Genomic DNA, 18148 nt, shown 5'->3' with positions numbered 1-18148 from the left:
CCTCAGGGCTGCCCTGCGGTCCGAGAGGACAGCGGCCTCAGCAGCCCAGGGCTGAGCGTCCTGAGCTCTGGGTGGTGGTCCCCAACTCCCCGGGAGCTCCTCTCTAATGCACAGTAGTGGGTGCGCCGTCAGGAAACATCCGGGGGCAGGGGACAGTGTGCCGCATTCGGGACACCCTCCTGGTGACTTCCATGGTGAGGCCTTGGAGAGCTTTCTGTGACTCATGAATTCAGCTCCCCAACAGCTGACACAGTGGATGCTACTGCGTGTCCACGTTGTGGGGCGGGGGGGGGGGGGTCCTGCCCAGGCATGACATCCATGCCACACATGCCTCTGTGTCAGGTCCTCCTCATGCCTGATCCCGCCTGCAGGGCCTGGGTCTTGGCTCCCTTTACATTCCGGAGCACAGCTGGCCACAAAGCTCTTGAGCCTCTTTTCCACGAATCCTGCCATCTCTGTCATCCCTGGCTGTGCTTCTCTGGACTGTCCCTTCTCCGGGCTGCGGGCCATGCCAGGTGGGAGCACAGGCTGCGGGAGTCCAGATGCACTGCCTCCCGCTGCAGACTGATCACGGCGGCTCTTGTCTGAGGCTTTGCTGGGGGAGGCACCAGGGACAGCCCCGGCCACCCCAGGGTCTGAGCGGAGTGCCCAGCGGGAGCGAGGGGGCTCTGCCGGTGGACAATCAGTGCTTCCTGGGGGTGCGAGCCCCTCCAACCCACGCTCTGCCTGACCCCGTGGCGCCCGCCTGCGTATTCACACAGGCTTGTGGAGCGCCGTGGAGCCCCGTGCTCTCCAGAAACACCCATAACGGCTCAGACCTCCAACTGAAGTCTGCCTCCTCACTGGCCTCCAGGCTCCTCCGGGGTCACCTCCTGCCCCTTGCCACCGACACAGCTCCAGGACAAACCCAGGCCCACTGTGGCCCCCAGGGCCTGCTTCCCTTACTTGGGGTCACAGAGCTGGACTGCCAATTGCCCGCCATCCAGAATGTTCCACCCGTATAGCATCCAGCTCTTCAGCTGACTGTGATGGGGGAGGGGTCCAGTCCTCACGTTCCCTCTGGGGGCGCAGGAGTCCTGACCCTACAGAGGAGCGTCAGTTTGGCTACAGACGCATAACCATCTCCCTGCGACACCTCAGGGCTCCAGTGTCTCCTTGCCACCAGGAAGCCAGAAACCAGCGAGACTGCTCTGCAGGGACCGGAGAGGGAGGCCGTGAAAGGGGGGAGGGGGGTCTTGCACAGCGCCAGCAGAGCCCAGCGCTAGTGCACACGCGTCTGTGGCACACGGGGCACGTTGCCCACGTGCACGACTACTCTAAAGGAAGGGGGCACAGTGTCCACAGAAATGTCCACGAACAATCGCTTCCGACGCGCAGCACCATGCCCGCTCGTCCTGGCAGGGACCTCCGCGGCCTCAGGGACGCCTGCAGATCACACGCATCGACGACTTAACTCCCTGCACACACCCTGCAGAGCCCTGCCTCCGTGCCAACAGGCCGGTCACCCCCGCAGGCTCTCCTAACACTTGTCTCCGCACAGTGACGTGCCGGCGCCCCCCACCCCCACCCCGGTGCCAACAGGTCTCTGCAGCTCGAGCAGAGGCCCCCCGAGGCCGAGAACAGCCCTCAGCCCTCAGCAGGGCGCCATGAAGTAGTTTTGAATGAATGATAAAAAGGTATATTAATCTTTGTTGGGGATGAAAAAGAAGCACAATATAGGACCCCGAGTCCAAGCTGAGACCACACACAGGCCCCTGCGGGGGGGGGGGGGGGGGCGGCAGGGTCCGCGTCCACAGCCAGACAACAAGAATGTGAGGGTGCTGAGTCACCAAACCCCCTGGGCCTCAGTCAGGCGTCCCGGCCAGCAGACTTGGACATACAAGTGAACAGGACAAAAAAGACATGTTCCAATCGGGAAAAGCCACGTGTGGAAGGAGCCGGGAGGCAGGTCCTCGGTCCACGAGACGGCACCACCCAGGCCAGTGGGGAAGGTGAGGTCCTGCCTGCCACGCAGCTGGGAAGGCCCCAGAGAATACCCACTACCCACAGGACAGGATGCAGCTTGCCTCCAGCCTCCGGACTCTCCGGGGCACACTCGGGAAAGGGCTGTCCTCAGGGCGGGGCTGCAAGTGCCTACAGGGCGACCTGCGGTTTGGGAGGGAAGACGGCCTCCCAGCGGGGAGGGCGCTCCTGGCAGGGAGGGGTGTTCTCAGCGGGGAGGGTGCACCAGTGGGGAGGGGTGCTCCGGGTGGGGACGGATGCTCCCAGTGGGGAGGGGTGCTCCGGGTGGGGAGGAGTGCTCCCAGTGGGGAAGGGTGCTCCGGGTGGGGAGGAGCGCTCCCAGTGGGGAGGGGTGCTCCTGGCAGGTAAGGGTTCGCCCAGCAGCAGAGAGCGATGAGCTGGAAAGAGGGAGAGGGAAGGCCCAGAGACAGAACTCAACCTGGCCAGACCACCCCAGGCACCCCACAAAAGACCACGTATGCCAGGTGACAGGTGAAGGGAGCTGGGGAGGATCTGAACGTGCACGTCTTGCAGCCTCTGGGGGGGGAGGGCGGACTGCCGGCCCCAGTGGGAATTGCTAGGTGGTGTGCGTGGCCTTACGTGGGAAAAAGTCTTTGCAGATGTAATCCTGCTAAGGCTCTGGAGACGCTGAGGTGACTCCGGACTCAGGGTGGCCCCAAACCCAATTACTAGTGTCCCAGCAGGAAGGAGCCTTCACAGACACAGGGGAGAGGGTCACGTGAAGGGGGAGGAGAGAGGAAAGGGACTGACTGTTGCCCTGGAAGCTGGGGCTGGGGAAGGGACCATCCCCTCCCCTGGAGTGTCCCGATTTCCGATCTGGCTTCCAGAACTGGGATAGAATAACGTTCTGTTGAGTTAAGCCACTAAAGATTGTGGTGTTTGTCCTCAGCAGCCCTAGGAAAGTTACACCCCTGCAGTAAAGGAAGGACGTGTGTCAGGGAGGCTGAGAACACATCCCCATCACGTTCTAGAGAGGAAAGTGGGCATAAGTCACGGCGGGACGGAAGGAGGGCCTGGTTCTCAGGTAAGGAGAGAAGCAGGTCGGAATGAATCTGCTTCTGCCCAACTGACTTCTCTTCAACGGCCCGACTCCTGAGCCCATGACACACTGTGGGGTTGGCCCAAGCCCTTGCCAACCTTTGAGACGCCAGGGCACGAGGAGAGGACACACAAATAACTGTGTGTGCTCTTGGACAGATGCCAGCAGAGACGCTATTATCCCCATCCTGTATAGGAAGTGATAGGCAGGGAAAGTTGGAGTTTGCAGGGTGTCACATGGCTGGGGGAGATTTTGCTGGCTTTGGATGCCAGGGTTTGGGGTCCTGATCACAGGTGGAGTGTCCGCTGTCTCCTGTCCCATCCCAGGTCAGGGGTGTCTGTGGCAAGTCCCAGGTGCACAGAGCAGACTTAGCTCTCAGGAAGAAAGTGATTGAATACAAATTGGCTGTAATGTTAGAGGAGACCTTGAGGCCATAACACCCACATTAAAAAAGACAGACAGAGGGGCGCCTGGGGGGCTCAGTCGGTTAAGTGTCCGGCTTCGGCTCAGGTCATGATCTCACAGTTCGTGGGTTTGAGCCCCACGTCGGGTTCTGTGCTGACAGCTCAGAGCCTGGAGCCTGTCTTCAGATCCTGTGTTTCCCTCTCTCTCTGACCCTCCCCTGCTCATGCTGTCTCTCTCTCTCTCTCTCTCTCAAAAATAAATAAAAACATTTAAAAAAAATTTTTTAAAAGACAAAAAGATCACAAACCCATCACCCTAACTTCTACCCTAAGACACCAGAACAAGAAAGGCAAAAAAAACTCACACAAGCAGAAAGAAGGAAATAATAAAGATCAGAGCAGAGATATGAAGTAGAAAAATCAGTAAAACCAAAAGTGAGACCTTTGTAAAGATCCACAAACTTGACAGATCTTCAGCTAGGCTGACCGAGAAAAAGAGAAGATTCATATTTCTAAAATTAGTAATGGAAGAGAGAACATTTCTAATGACCTTAAAGAAACAAAACCATTTTTTAAAACACATTACCGAGGAACTAACCAAATGGAAAGACAGTGTTCCAGGGGTCGGAAGGTTTAGTATCGCCAATTCTGCAACATGACCTATGGATCCAATACAATTACTATCAAAACATCAGCTGCTATTTTTGTGAAAATTAACACGGTGATCCTAAAACTCATATGGAAATGAAGAGCCCAGGATAGCCCGTCACCACAGAAAACGGACCAAGACGGAAGACTTGCACTCCTGATTTCAAAACTTCCTACAAATCAAAAGTTGCCAGGACTGTGGCACCAGCACCACGACAGGCACGTAGGTCAATGGAAAAGCAGAGTCCACTGATAAATCCACCTGTTCCTAGTCCAAGGGTTTTCAACAAAAAGGCCAACATAATTCACAGGGAAAGAACGGACTTTTTACCAAATGGTGCCAAGACAACTGGGTGTTCAAAAGCAAAGGAATCAATGCTGGCACTTATCCAACACCACACATAACAATTAATTCCAAATGGAGTGAGGACCAGGTGAGAGCCAAAACCACAGAAATGGTAGATTGGATTAGGAAGTGATCTGTTAGATCTCGACCTAAACACAGGAAACAACAGATAGAGTTTATCAAGATTGAAAGGTCTAATACTACAAAGAACATTACCAAGAATGTGAAGGCAAACAACAGAATGACAGAAAAATGTTTTCAAATTATATCTTTGACAAGGACCTAGTATCTACAATATATGAAAAATCCTTACATCTTAACAATAAAATACTAATAACCCAATGGAAAAGTCAGTAAAGGACTGGCACAGACATTTCTTCAGAGAAGAGACAGAGCTGCCAACAAGGACAAGAAAGGATGCTCGGTGCCATTTAGGGGAATGTAGTCAATGCCACCTCACACCCATCAGGGGCCTGTGAAAACAGACATGGAGAATCATGCAGGTCGGCAGGCGGGGGGGGGCGGGGGGCAGAGACATCACACACAGCTGGCGGCGTCAATGGGGCGGCCACTGTGACAAACAGTCGGCATTTCCTCAGAGTTGCATAGAGTTAAGGTACAATGCACTGATTCCTACGTTATGTACCCAAGATAAGTGAGAACAGGTCTGCACGAACACGTGTACAAGAATGATCTCAGCAGTATTCACAATCGCCTAAAGTGGGAACAACCCAAATGTCTCTGATGGATGATGCGTAACCCACACAGTGCACATTATTCAGCCCTAACGTAATCGAAGGCCTGACACCTGCTGCTGTGTGGGACAGCCTAGACAACATCACGCTCAGTGAGGGAAGACAGTCCCTGAGAACCACACGGTACGTGACTCCGTTTGTGTGAGACGCGCCCAGAACAGGCAGATCCACAGGCAGGAGGCAGGGCAGTGGCTGCCAAGGGCTGGAGAGTATGGGATTCAACTGCTCCCGGGGACACGATTTCTTTCTTGGGGTGATGGAATGTTCTGGAACTAGACAGAGGTTAGTGGTAATGGTGCACAACCTTATGAATCTGCCAAGAGTGTGCACTTTACAACGCTGAACTGTATGATACATAAAGGATATTTTCTTAGTGAAAGAAAAATCTCCAGGGCGAGGCAAAGAGAAAAAAGAAAAGCTACTAGTCCCTCCGACACTTGTGACTCACTTGATCGGAGGCTATGAGCCTGTATGGGACTCCGTAGCCCCCCAGCCTCTTTCTCCTGCACTGCACCCCTACAGGGGGCCCTCCTGCCATGGACCTCTGAACACGGCGGACTAGTGTGTGGCAGTGTGTGCCGATGGGTGTGCTACATGCACGTACATGCGTAGTGTGTAACGTACCAGCGTGTAGACTAGCGTGTGTGCTCGTGTGTACCAGCAGGTGTACCGGTGTACGCGCTCCGTGTGCTGGCGTGAACCAGTGTATAAACCAATGCATGTACTGGTGTAAACTAGCATGTGTGCTAGTGCATATTAGTGTGTGCTCGTGTGTACTAGAAGGTGTATTCGTGCATACTATTGTGTGTTCACATGTACTAGCAATGTTAGTGTGTGCTAATATGAGAAGTAGTATGCGCTGGTGTGTACTAGCATGTGTGGTAGATGTGCTAGTGCATTAGTGTATGTAAAGTATATACTAGTATATACATCAGTGTATACTCATGTGTGCTAGCAGGCATGCTAGTGTGTGTACTAGTGCGCACTAGGAAGAAGCAGGCAGAATTCCACCACAAAGATGCAGGAACCAGGCAAACCCCTGGTGCTCTAAGGAAACTTCCAGAAGGCAGCATCTGGGGAGCTCCCGTGGTTGGCAGGAACTCTGGGGGGTGGGTGGGACCGGTGGGGGTGGCAGGGTGGGTAGTTGTGCCATAGCACTCAGTCTCCTGCTCTGGGCACCACACCTGTCATCTGATCAAGACCATCACCCCCCTCCCCGGACAGGACCATGCTCCTCGCTCCCCGGATGAACGGCTCACGTCCTCCCCCCATCACCTGGACGTGCGGCTGGACAGGGCGGCTGTCAGGACAGACACCCTGGCCGACACCCTCTGTGTTCACCCTGCTGACTCAGGGCTCTGCCCGGCCTGGTCCATTCTGTCTCCCAACCTCTGAAGCACACTTCTTACTCTACGTGAGGCTCGTTCTGAACAGCCTTAAGTTGTGTTGGAACACGGCCAGATAAGCCTACAAATCAACAAGAAAACAGGCAACTCTCTCTCACTGCAACAGGGTCTAAGAGACTGTTTCAAGAACAGGAACACAGAAGGGGTGAAGGACGAAGCCCACGGTGTCCTCTCCCGCGTCCCACACCGAGTCTTGTCTCACGTCCTATACACATTCCGACACGTGGCCTCCCCGCAGCCGGAAGTGACCAGAGGGGTCTTCAGCCATCAGATGGTGGATTCCAACGGGGCTGTGGGCAGCAGGCCAGGGCCCTCCAGGGAGGCAGACAATGGGGGTCCTTCTCGGACCCCCACCCCAGGCCCTGTGCGGGGACACAGGGAGCGCAGTCCTAAAGTAGAACTTGGAATCTCAGCCCAAGAACAGGGCATCGCTCGACCTCCCGAAGCCCTTCTCTCCAGAGACAGTTCAGAGATGACTTCAGGAGACAGTTCTCCCCGAGGACGAAGCAAGCTGGAGCCTCAGGTCTCCCTCCTGGTTTCTGCGCACCTTCACTTCCTCTTCCGAGACTCCCTCCCAACCGCCCTGCACTCGGGAGTGACGCGGCGGGCTCCAAACACGCCAGCCAGACACGGGGGCCAGAATGCACCTCTGGCGCCCACCCACGGGATCCCCAGTACTGCCGGGGGCGTCAGTGAAGACAGATGTGGGGCCCACGGGGCAGGCAGCGAGAGAGTGGGGTCTCGTTCGGGTTGTGTGTGCCCTGAGGGCTCACTGGGGTCAGAGGGCAAGGACCCTGCACACACTGAAGCCTGTGCGAGTGTCCGAGTATCTTCTGACAGTCCTCAGCCTCCTCCTCTATGGGATCCGTGACCCTAAATGTTGAGTGTCTCACCCATTTAGACTTGTGCCCCGACATGCACACTCACCTAGCATTGTGGGGTAGAAGGAGCCCTGGACTTGGGGTGCGAGGTCTGAGTTCAGGCGCAGGCGCACCCCTGCACATCCTCATCTGTGCTGCCCACATGGCGCCCTGAGTAAGCATGGCTATTTGCAAAGGCCAAATTCATTACCTCTAGGAAGAGCATTTGCTTTATTGAGGATATTCAGGAGAATGTGCCAGAACCTCTAACAAAAATGTGATTGTGGGGATTCGAATTCTTTTGTTTGAGAAACAAGCACCCATCGCACTCGCTCGGGTCAGGGTTACTGCGTCTCGAAGACCAGCTGTCTGTGTCTTACCGCGTGGCCAGCTTGTGGCAGACGGCGCCCGTGTCGGTGATGACCTCGCTCAGCCTCAGCTCCAGGTGGACCTTGCCCTGAAAGGCATAAGGACAGAGGGTCACGAGGGGCTGGCCGTGCGCAGGGGAGGGCTCCCCTGAGTCTGCTCACAGCGTGAAGCTGTGGCTGACCCCACGCAGCACCCACAGCACTCTCCCCGCCCCACTCAGATCCCGGGGCTCTGGACGGGGCACAGCTCCCCCCGAGTGAGAGGGTCCGGCCCGACAGGCATGATGCACTCGCAGCTTTACAGATGGCAGAGCGCTGCTTCGGAAGAAAGAGGTCAAAAAGCACAAGAAACAGGTGCTGGAGAAAGCGACCTCCCAAATGTGTTTGCTGCTTGCTTTCGGTTACGTCCCTTCATATGACTTGTGTCACATACCTGGGCCTGGGTGCAGGCCTGCACTCAGTGCTTGTGTGCGTGCGTGTGTACGTGTGTGCATGCGCTCAGTGCTTCTGTGTGTGTGTGTGTGAGGCCTGGACAGCAGGCCAGGGAATCTCAGTCCTGTGTCCCAGGCAGGACCATAATGCCTATGGTCACTTCTGAAGGACAGGGGAGCAGAGGCAGCTGGAATTTCGAGAGTAAGACCAGTGCTGTGTTTCTGTCTGTGTCTCCGTCTCTGCAAAGGTCACACCAGCTGGAGGACTGGCCCAGGTTTCCCCTCAGGAGTGAGGGATCAGGAGGGGAAGGGGAGGGCTGTGAAGAAATGAGGAGCCTGCTCCTAGGAAGCATCCGACAGGACCAGGTGTGACACACTGACATATTCCTAGGAGGACACAGGGGTTAAAATTAACACTCTTTTTAATTAGAAAAGGAGGCTGAGCTGGATAATCTCCAAGGTCCTTTCTGCCTAAAACTTCTAGACTCTGCAGCCTGGGGAGGGCCCTCTGAAGGCTGCCTTGTCCTAGAAGAATCCAGGGTCCCAAACTGACAGATGGACGGATGGATGGATGCACAGTGGATAGATGGACTGGAGGGGGGGACAGATGGATAGATGGATGGACTGGAGGGGTGGATGGATGGATGAATATATGGGTGGATGGACAGATGGATGGACAGGTGGACTGGAGAGAAGCGTGGGCAGCACTGCTCAGCAGCTCCTCCAGTGGCCTCCTGAGTTCTCCTGCAGCTTTGGAGACCCCTGCACCTGCTTGCCGAGCAGCGTGGAGGCCAGCCTCCCGGGTGCTCTGGCTCACCCACGACACTGACACGGGAGACCTGATGTGCCCCTGGTGTGCGCCAGGAGCTGCCCTTTCTGGCCCTTCCTTCACCTGAAGGACAAGTGGTCTCAGGAAGGGGGAGCAAGAAGTCCTGGATGACAGGACGAGACCAGCCTCACACCTACATGGCCCTGGGCAACACCCAGTGCCCAAAGCACCGACCCAGTATCTGCAGAGACTGGAGCACTTCCTGCCACGCGTGGAGCTCCAGGAACACCTCCTGAGCGGCGTGCCTCCCTGGAGCAGCCAGCTTCCCCAGGGAACCAGAGGGCCCGGGCAGCTTCTGCCCCTCAGTGCCCCTCAGGGGACAGGCGTGCAGACAGCAGGCCCCTTGATGCACATCACCCTCCTCAGCTGACCTAGCCCCCCTCCCCCAGGCGGGAGGGGCCTCAGAGCTGCCCGGCTGTGCAGATGCGGCAACCACGCGCCTACGCTGCCAGCAGGGACCCTGGTGAGCCGGCGTCCTCCCCTTCACGGAGCCAGGCCAGGGCTTCCCCAACCGGCCCCCGGGCCAGGCACTCTCCTGCTTGGGCTGCAGGGGGAATGCATGGCTCTTGGCAGCCGACCGCCTGCCCTCCAAACCCAAATGCACCGCGAAAGCTTGATCTGAAGGAGCAGAGGGAGGACCTGTCACCGAACAGGCTACTCTCAACGTCATATTCCTCACCCGCTCCCCACACCAGCGCCAACTCCTCTGTGATCTAACCTTAATGCTGGCAACGGGTCACTACTACTTCTGATGGGGTCTGAGCAGTGAGGGAATGTGTCCACTATGAACCCCCCCCCACCGCTGATGACCCACAGTCCTGTTTCCTGTTTGTCCCAAAGGAGGACACGCACAAGCGCACAGCAGACCCCGCGGCTCAGGGAGCTACCTCTCCAGGGGGAGCACTTCCCTAGCAAGGGGGCAGACGCTGAGGGGAGCACCTTCCCAGCAAGGGGACAAACGCTGAGGGGAGCACTTCCCCAGCAAGGGGACAGACGCTGAGGGGGAGCACCTCCCCAGCAGGGGACAGATGCTGAGGGGAGCACCTCCCCAGTGAGAGGACAGACCTGAGGGGGAGCACCTCCCCAGCGAGGGGACAGATGCTGAGGGGAGCACCTCCCCAGCAAGGGGGCAGACCCTGAGGGGGAGCACCTCCCCAGCGAGGGGACAGATGCTGAGGGGAGCACCTCCCCAGTGAGAGGACAGACCTGAGGGGGAGCATCTCCCCCACGAGGGGCTGGCTGTCCTCGGCCACCATATCCGGGCGACCTGGGAGAGGACGGAGCAAGGGAACACAAAACAGCACAAAGGCAGAACATCACTGAAAGGACCTCTCTCCCAAAGTTAACAACAAACCTGCAGTTCAGAAGTTCACATCCGAGGCCAGACCCAGGGTTAGGGTGTGCCCGTGCCCTGTGGGTGACAAGCCGCCGCCCTCACAAACAACCTGACCACAAACACCTACTCTCAGGGGCTCGGGGTGCCACACCCTCTGCCCCGGGGGAGGCAGGAAATGTGGGTTCTCCGGCTCAGCCTCTGCACACATTTAACATCCCCTGAACGCCACCCCGCCCCCGAAGAATCTGACCCTGGGCTTGTTTTGATCTCAACAGACACTCGCTCCTTAGAGGCCCAGCCACAGGCCCCACGTGCTGAGCGGAGGCCAGGACAGGGGGCTGGGCCTCGGCCGGCGCCGGAATCCAGGCTGGGGCCGGGCAGGCCTCCAACGCCACACTCAGCCAGCCCGGACGGTGCCCTGAGGACTCAGCCAAGGGTCCCCGCACCGGCGAGGAGAAAGAAGCCTGCGGCAGCACATTACAGAATGGTGACTGTGTAGCTTTTCCCGTTTTTATTTAAGGTCAATGATAATAGTAACAAGTTTAAAAAGCAACTGGGAGGCAAGGAACAGCCCAGCTGCCAGCCCAGCGGATGTCCGCAAACAGCCGGCGGCCGCGAGAGCAGCCCTTCCGCCGGGGACCTGCCAGCCTGGCCCGTCAGGGGCCATAAATCAGTGTCCGCTCTCAGAACACTGGAACTTACAATAGAAATCAGTATCAGAAAGACAGCTTAAAAATCCCCAAATATCTGAAGACTGAACAGCATACTTCCAAATAACAGGCCAAAGAAAAAGTCTCAAGAGAACCTGAGAGAGATTTGAATTTATTTCTTTTCATAAGCGAAAATGAAAATAAAACTTATCACAGTGTGTGGGATACAGCAAAAGCAGTGCTTGCTGGGAAAATTCACAGCAGTGACCGCACACATTCAAAACTAAAGATCTAAACTCAATAATCTAAGGAAGCTAGAAAGAGAAGAGCAAATTAAATCCAAAGTGACCAGAAGAAAAGAAATAACAAAATTAAAGCAGAAATTAACAAAACTGAAAACAGAAAATCAAAAGCTGGGCTTTTTTTTTTTTTAACGATCAATAAAACTGATTAAACCTCCAGCCAGGCTAACTAAGAAAACAGAGGACACAAATTACTAATAACAGAGTGGGGGGGGCGGGCATCACGGGTGATGCCGTGAAGCTGATCTCTGGGATTCAGAAACGTGGCTGCTGGCTCCGCCCGCTGCCACCCTGTGGAGCTCAGGACCCAGAGCTGCCCTCTGTGTGCCGTGGACGGCAACGTCTCAACACCGTCACCCTGGAGCTCATCAACTGGAGCCAGTGCACCACGGGGGTTCTAATGATAGAGGCCTAGTGGGCAAGGACAGGGGGGTTCCTTCTATTTTCCGGTCAATTTTCTCTGAACATAAACTTGCTTGAAAAATAAAGTTTATTACCTAAGAAGGAAAAAGCACCAGAGGTTCCCATACATTTTTCTCAGGGAAACATCAGACCCGTGGCCTGCAGAGCAGGCCCAGACCACCGGCTGTGATCACAGTAGCAGACGGCACCCTTTGGGTCCAGCCCTGGTCTGCGAATCTGAGGCCAGGGCTGGGGTCAGTGCCACCAAGAACTTGGACACTTGGACCCTGGTGGCCCCGAAAGCAGGCGAGATTCCCCTGAACAGAGAAGCCAAGGACAAGCCAGAAACGGCACGTGGGGGCCAGCCCTGCCTTCCTTCGATCCCCCATACCCACAGGAAGGTTCAGAGCTGGGTCCTCCTATGCGGGCAGATGCTGAGTGTCGGCAAGCCGCTCAAGTGGGACTGTCTGACACGGAGGACAAATGAAATCTTGGGGCTTCCAGCTGCGCCAAAGGTGCCACAAGATGGCAGGGGTTTGCTGTCAGAGTTTTCCAGACGCACACTTTGCGGCAAGTCTGCTGAGACCGCAGAGCACACAGCTCAGTGGCAGCCGGGGTCCTCAGAGGAGCTGGGGAAGGACCCCCCAGGCCCATTCGGGTGACAGAAGAGGACTGACTCCCTCCATCTGCAAAACCCAGAAGGCCCTGTCCCTGCCGGCTGTGCTGCTCTGATGCCATCACCCAGGGTCAGGGCAGGAAGAGAGCAACTAATTCTTGTTAATAAAGTGATTTTCCAGACACTTTAACAAACACCAATTCCAGAAGGGATCAAGAAATTTTTAATTGCCTTTCCCTCCATTACTTTGATTCCTTGATCTCTCATTGTCCCCGGTTTTCTGGCACTTTCTGTCTGATGTATGCCTTTACCTACGAATTGCAGAACAGACAGATTCAAGAACCCACGTGCCAACCTCTGCCCTTCTAAAGATCGTAAACGCGACATTTCAGAATGAAACGGCTGTAGGCAAAAGACTGTAATGCACTTTTAGGGGCTGGTTTGAATGCAGGGGCCACAGCTCCCTCTCCAGTGGGACCACCTCCTGGGTAGGCACTCTGAGAACGCAGCACCCTCAGTAAGGCCCTCCGCACAGGGCCTGCACCTCAGCGGGCACTCAGGAAGCGCGGCCCCCTCATGATGCCAGTAGTGCCCATCGGCTGCCTGTGCTGCAGATTCCCGAGAAACTGGCCCCACTGGAGGCACGTTCCATCCTGGAGTGCTAAGGGTCTGCTCAGGAGGACAAGGACCTTGGCCACAGGCACACATACGGCATTAGCTTTGAAACAGCCCAGAGGCTCCACACAGCGTACAATCCGCGCACACACCGCGTTTATAAGGGCCGTGGTGACGCAGAGGCCTTGGGTCCTAGGTTACACACACCCACACACGATACGGTGCACAGGGCACACAGGGGACATGCACTTGCACACGTGCGTGCACACTATACATGTGCCGACATGTGAAACCGGTGAGACCTGACCGCGGCCCGTGGATCACAGCAGATCGGTGTCCGGGCCGTGGCCAGTCGCGCAGGACGCTGCTGTGAGGAAAACAGCGTGAAGGAGCCCAGGCCGTTCTTCACTCAGTATAAACAGGAGAACACACAGTTTGCTAATCATACTCCCTGTGTGCTGTTTTTTGGGATTTTCTATGAATCTGTAACCATTTCAAAATTAAAATTTAAGTTTAAAAACAAGGTGAGAAAAAAGAAAAGCTACACTAAACAATGAAATCAGACTTAAATCGGGGGGGCCCAGTGTGAAGAATGCAGTGAGGACACATGTGCTGGCTGGCTGCTGGCGGAAGGGGTCCCCATGGCCAAGAAAAAGTCACGGGGAGACTGCCAATCCAAAGGCCGGATGGCACGTGGCCCCTGCAGCTTTCCTTCTGCGGACGGGGTTTCCCAGCGTCCCGGGCAGGAGCTGCTGGCTGCTAGCCCAGTGTTAACTAGCTCACGGTCACTGCCACAGCTGCTCTTGGAATCCGGGCACGCGCGGGGGCTCTGCAGGAGCTGCCGTGTCGCCCGATTTCCATGGCACGTGTGGCCCCTTGGCCAGAATTCAGTGTGAGCCACCGAGACAGCATCTCCCTCGGCCTCAGCTCCTCCACCCTCCCCTCCCCCAGCCTCTTTCTCCAGGTCCAGGGACTGGTCTCAGGGGCCAGCAGGGGCCTGTGCACCCTGTGGGCACAGCAGGCGGGAACCCTGGGCACTCTGCCTTCACCCTCGGATCTCGACCAAGGCCGAGGCTCTACAAGCACCCAGCCAGGCCCCCAAATGCTGGGCCAGGCACCAAGGTGGGATGTGCCGGGGGGGTCCCCAGCAGCTACTCTACTTTGGGGATTCTGTCTGACGTACCCCCCTGCCGCACATCAGGTACCATCCTGTATTCACAGAACCCCACTTTATAGATGAGGAAATGAGGCTTGCTGGGGACCCCCGCCAGGGTATTTCACTAGCGGATGCGGGCATGGGGCTCTGAGCCAGGCCTGCGGTGCCAGACCCTGTGCCAGCTCCCACACCCTGGCCAAGCCCTGGCGACTCACAGGGCCACTGACAAGAGGGCTCGTGTGGACTGCTGTGACCTGCCGTGGACTCCAGACCCCAGCCAGGGTGTAGGAGCTCGGCTGGAACCACACAAGCGAGGTTGGGGAGAGGAGAGGCTGTGGGCCACCCGCCCAGCAGGTCCTGTCCCAGCGCTCGGTGGGGGCGTGGCCAGCGCCCCACCACAGGGAAGGGAGGGACTCCGCAGCCCCCCATGCTGGCAGCACCTTCCACTGGACAGGGGCTCAGTCCTGGATGACACATGCCCAGGGGATGCTTCAGACGACGGGAAACTTGGTGACTGGTCACTTCCGTTTGCTCCAAACCCTCCTTTGCTGCGTTTGGGAGCTGGAAATGCTCGTGGACCCTTCCAGCAGCCGGGACCCGCAGCACGAGGCTCTGCGTGATGCTCCTGCACCAGCCCTGCTTTTGCTTGCCCATATTTTCTCTTTACCTTCAATTCTGTGTAATTTCTGTCCTTCTCAACTTTATGCCTATAACACCGCTGCACACGTGTCAAAGTGCCACAATAACCAAACACATAAACACAATCAACAGGCCTCTATTCAATATGGGTAAGAGGACAGGCTGGCCGGCCACCATTCCCTGTGGAGACAGAGGTCCTGCGTCTGCCTCCGCGGCACCAGCTGCGTCTCCTGCCACCGGGGCTCTGCCTCGGCCTCACCTGCACTTCCGAGTCCGCGTCCACGTGCTGCAGCTGGAACCATGTGTCCCTGTTGTGGTACTTGGGCAGGTCCTCCTTCTGAATGGCCACCTTCCCTACAACACAGCCACAAAGGGAGAGCAGTCATGCAAGGGAATAAATCCCTCGAAACAAGTGGGGTTCTCTCCACTGTCACTGCCAGGCTTTCCCAGGGGGATGAGCCGGATAACCGAGAAAGCCGCTAACCCCACGCTGTCTTCCTTCCAGTAGGGGCGACACGTGTGACGTCTCATCACATGGGACTGGCCGGGGCCACCGCCCGTTCTGCTCCTTGAGGTGAGGTTTGAGGAGGAGAAGAGGCTGCCCGTCTGTCTGGTCCTTGGAGCTCGGAAAAGGCCACTTTGAGCCGGGGGCAGGTGAGAACCAGCAGGTGCAGAAAGAGGCCCTCCCGGAGCCCCCTGAGCTGCCCCCCCCTCACAGAAACTTTCGCCTGAGGAGCCAGGGCAGCCGCGGGTCCTCTCCCGGGAAGTGTTATGGTGAAGACCTCAGATGGGTGCCCCCAAATCAGTCCTGCACAAACCTTCCTCCACTCACCCCTACGTGCTCGCCTTCCCGGTTTCCCACCATTGGAGGCCCCAGCCCTTTCCTCTTGTCTGGCCGTTTCGCTGGGCACAGACTGTCCAGCCAGCTCTCCGAGCAACTCGTCACTGAGGTGTCCCCTGTGGGACACGCGCTGCAGGCACTAAGAGACTCCTGCGAATCTCTTCTGAGGCCAGTGCTGCAGGGAGGACCTCGGTGGGCGGTGGGAGAGGTTTCCTCCCTGGTGGCTTTCGACCCAGGACCCCAGGCCCCCTGAGACCACCCACCGGACACAGAGGGGCATCTGGAAGGCAGCACAGTGCCGAAAAGCCTGTCCAAGTGCCAGAGGGCTGGGGCCTGGGGACTTGGGACAACTCACTGCCACCGTCGCTGCCTTCCCCCCATGCGCCTGTCCATCGGCCAGCCATCATTTTGGCATATTTGTAGCCCTTCATACTGTCAAGGGGAAGGTCACTGTACCCTGCACCTCCCAGCCCAAACCAGCCCAGAAGAAACCAGGAATCGTTCTGCCGGGCCCATCGGCAAGGCCAGCCCGGCGTCCTCCCCGAGAAGCTGAGGCAGCGGCAGCGGCCCTGCCCACCTGGACCCCCACTGGCTCCGCTCTCACCTGGAGGGGCCACCTGGGGCCAGACCCTGCACAGCCTCGGGCTCGCAGGTGGCCGTGGAAGGGAGAAGACGGACGGCGAGAGAGGCAGGTGCAGAGACAGACACACGTGGCAGGCAAAGCCCCGCAGAAATGCGGACAGAGGCCCACCCTGCCAGCACCTGGGGTGCCCTCCAGCAGCACCAAGCTGTGGGGCAGGACAGCTCCACGGGGCCCCCACGTCCCCCCGCGGTCCTCCCCGCCGCCAGCACCCTGGCACACGGCCACCAGGCAGGCCGCTGAGGAAAGACTCCCTTGCTCCCTGTGGACCCACCCTTTCTCCTCACACTGAGAATGCGGCGCTGAGTCTCCATGGAAGAGCCGCATGGAAACAAGTCTTGGAAATGAATCGAGCAAATATATTTCGTTGAATAAAGATACACCGTCAGACTGTGATTAGCTCAGCTGGAGGGGAGGGTCATGTTTGAGGTTTGAAACTTACAGTAGCCGCGAGGTTTCCATGAGCTCCAGCGAAGAGGGAAGGGCCGCGTGTCCAGGGCCTGTGTGAGGCCTACAGCTTACATGCTTGCACGGAAGCGTGCCAATGCGTCCTTCTTAAACAGATATGGCAGCGTTTCCAAATACTATTTGGAGATAGTACCTAACCTACAAACTGGAATATCTACTTAAATGTGTCCCCATCTATCTGAGTGACAGCAAAAGGCCACTAAACTGGTCTGGGCCTCACTGTCTCGTGTGGACAGTGGTGGTGCCGCCTTTACACAGCGAAAACCACAAGCATTACTTCCTCTCCGGTGCGGCACCTGCGAGGCTCTACTCAGAAGAGAGAGCATGCCAGGCGGCACGACGGGGGGCAGGGGACACGGAGAAGCAGACACAGAGGCGTCTGAAGACGCAGGGAAGGTGGACACCGGAGCCTGCGGAAGGTTAAGCTGACTGAAGAGGGACAGACAGACGCTTCCTGAGATGAGAGTGGCAGAGATGCAGTTGTCACTCCGGGTCACCCCGGCGTCCTAGCTGGCGCGTGGAGGCGAGAGAAAGAAGCGAGGGCGTGTGCACGGGGGAGGAAGAAAGTCTTACTCGCGGAATCTACAGGAAACGCTAGTGGAGCCGGTGTGTTCACAAGACCGCAGAACACAAGGTCGATGCATAAAGTCCACGGGGTCTGTGCACACGAGTGAGGATACAAACTGCCACAAAGGCCCCCGGGGCCCCGTCGGCCAAGGGCCCGACTCCCGATTTCGGTTCAGCTCATGACCTCAGGCTGCGAGACGGAGCCCCTCACCAGGCTCGGCACTGACCATGTGGCGCCTGCTCAAGAGCCTCCCTCCTCGTCGGCTGCTCCCCTGCTCGAGGGCTCACGCTCTCGGTCGGTCTTTCTCTCTACTTATTCTCACCGGCCTTCAGCTCAAGTAATCCTTATGCCAAAGTGCATATTTAGGGATGTCAAAGTCTGCCACCTTGCAATATCCTGGCAATCTGCCTCTTAGGGATCTTTTAAGAGAAATGAAAACATGTGTCAATAGAAAGACCTGGTATAAACACATAGTGTTGCTGGCAGCTTTATTCCCAGCCACTAAAACTGGAAACAACCGACACTCCCATCCAGGGCTGAGCCGCTGCACAGCAGCGCATCCGTGCAGCCGGATGCTCGGGGAGGGGAGCGCACTAGACAAAGGAAGCTGGACACAACGGCTCACGTACTGTGTGGTTCCATTTATGGGACATTCTGGGAAAGATCAGGCTAGAAACATATATCACATGCATGGCTGCCAGCGCTGAGGTTGTAGGGAGGAAAGTGTGTCCAAAGGGCCCCCAGGGACGCTCTGGGGGATGGAAACAGACCTTAATTGTGGAGCTGTTAACACATCTGTCCACACCT

General features: G+C 57.0%; 1 protein-coding gene across 2 annotated transcripts in view; it reads right to left on the bottom strand.

Moving 5' to 3' along the window:
• The window catches only part of RASA3 (RAS p21 protein activator 3), a 118731-nt gene that overhangs the window by 38547 nt on the left and 62036 nt on the right, over nt 1-18148 (bottom strand). For both annotated transcript variants that reach the window (XM_029936394.1, XM_029936393.1), the window contains exons 4-5: nt 15084-15178; nt 7861-7937 (exon numbers count right to left, since the gene is read on the bottom strand). In XM_029936394.1, coding sequence (XP_029792254.1) covers nt 7861-7937; nt 15084-15178 — 172 coding nt within the window. The remainder of the gene's footprint in view (nt 1-7860; nt 7938-15083; nt 15179-18148) is intronic.

Source organism: Suricata suricatta, chromosome 4 (assembly GCF_006229205.1).
Source record: "Suricata suricatta isolate VVHF042 chromosome 4, meerkat_22Aug2017_6uvM2_HiC, whole genome shotgun sequence".
NCBI lineage: Eukaryota > Metazoa > Chordata > Mammalia > Carnivora > Herpestidae > Suricata > Suricata suricatta.
Note: the sequence above shows the minus strand (reverse complement) of the source record. Positions and strands in the feature narration are given on the sequence as shown.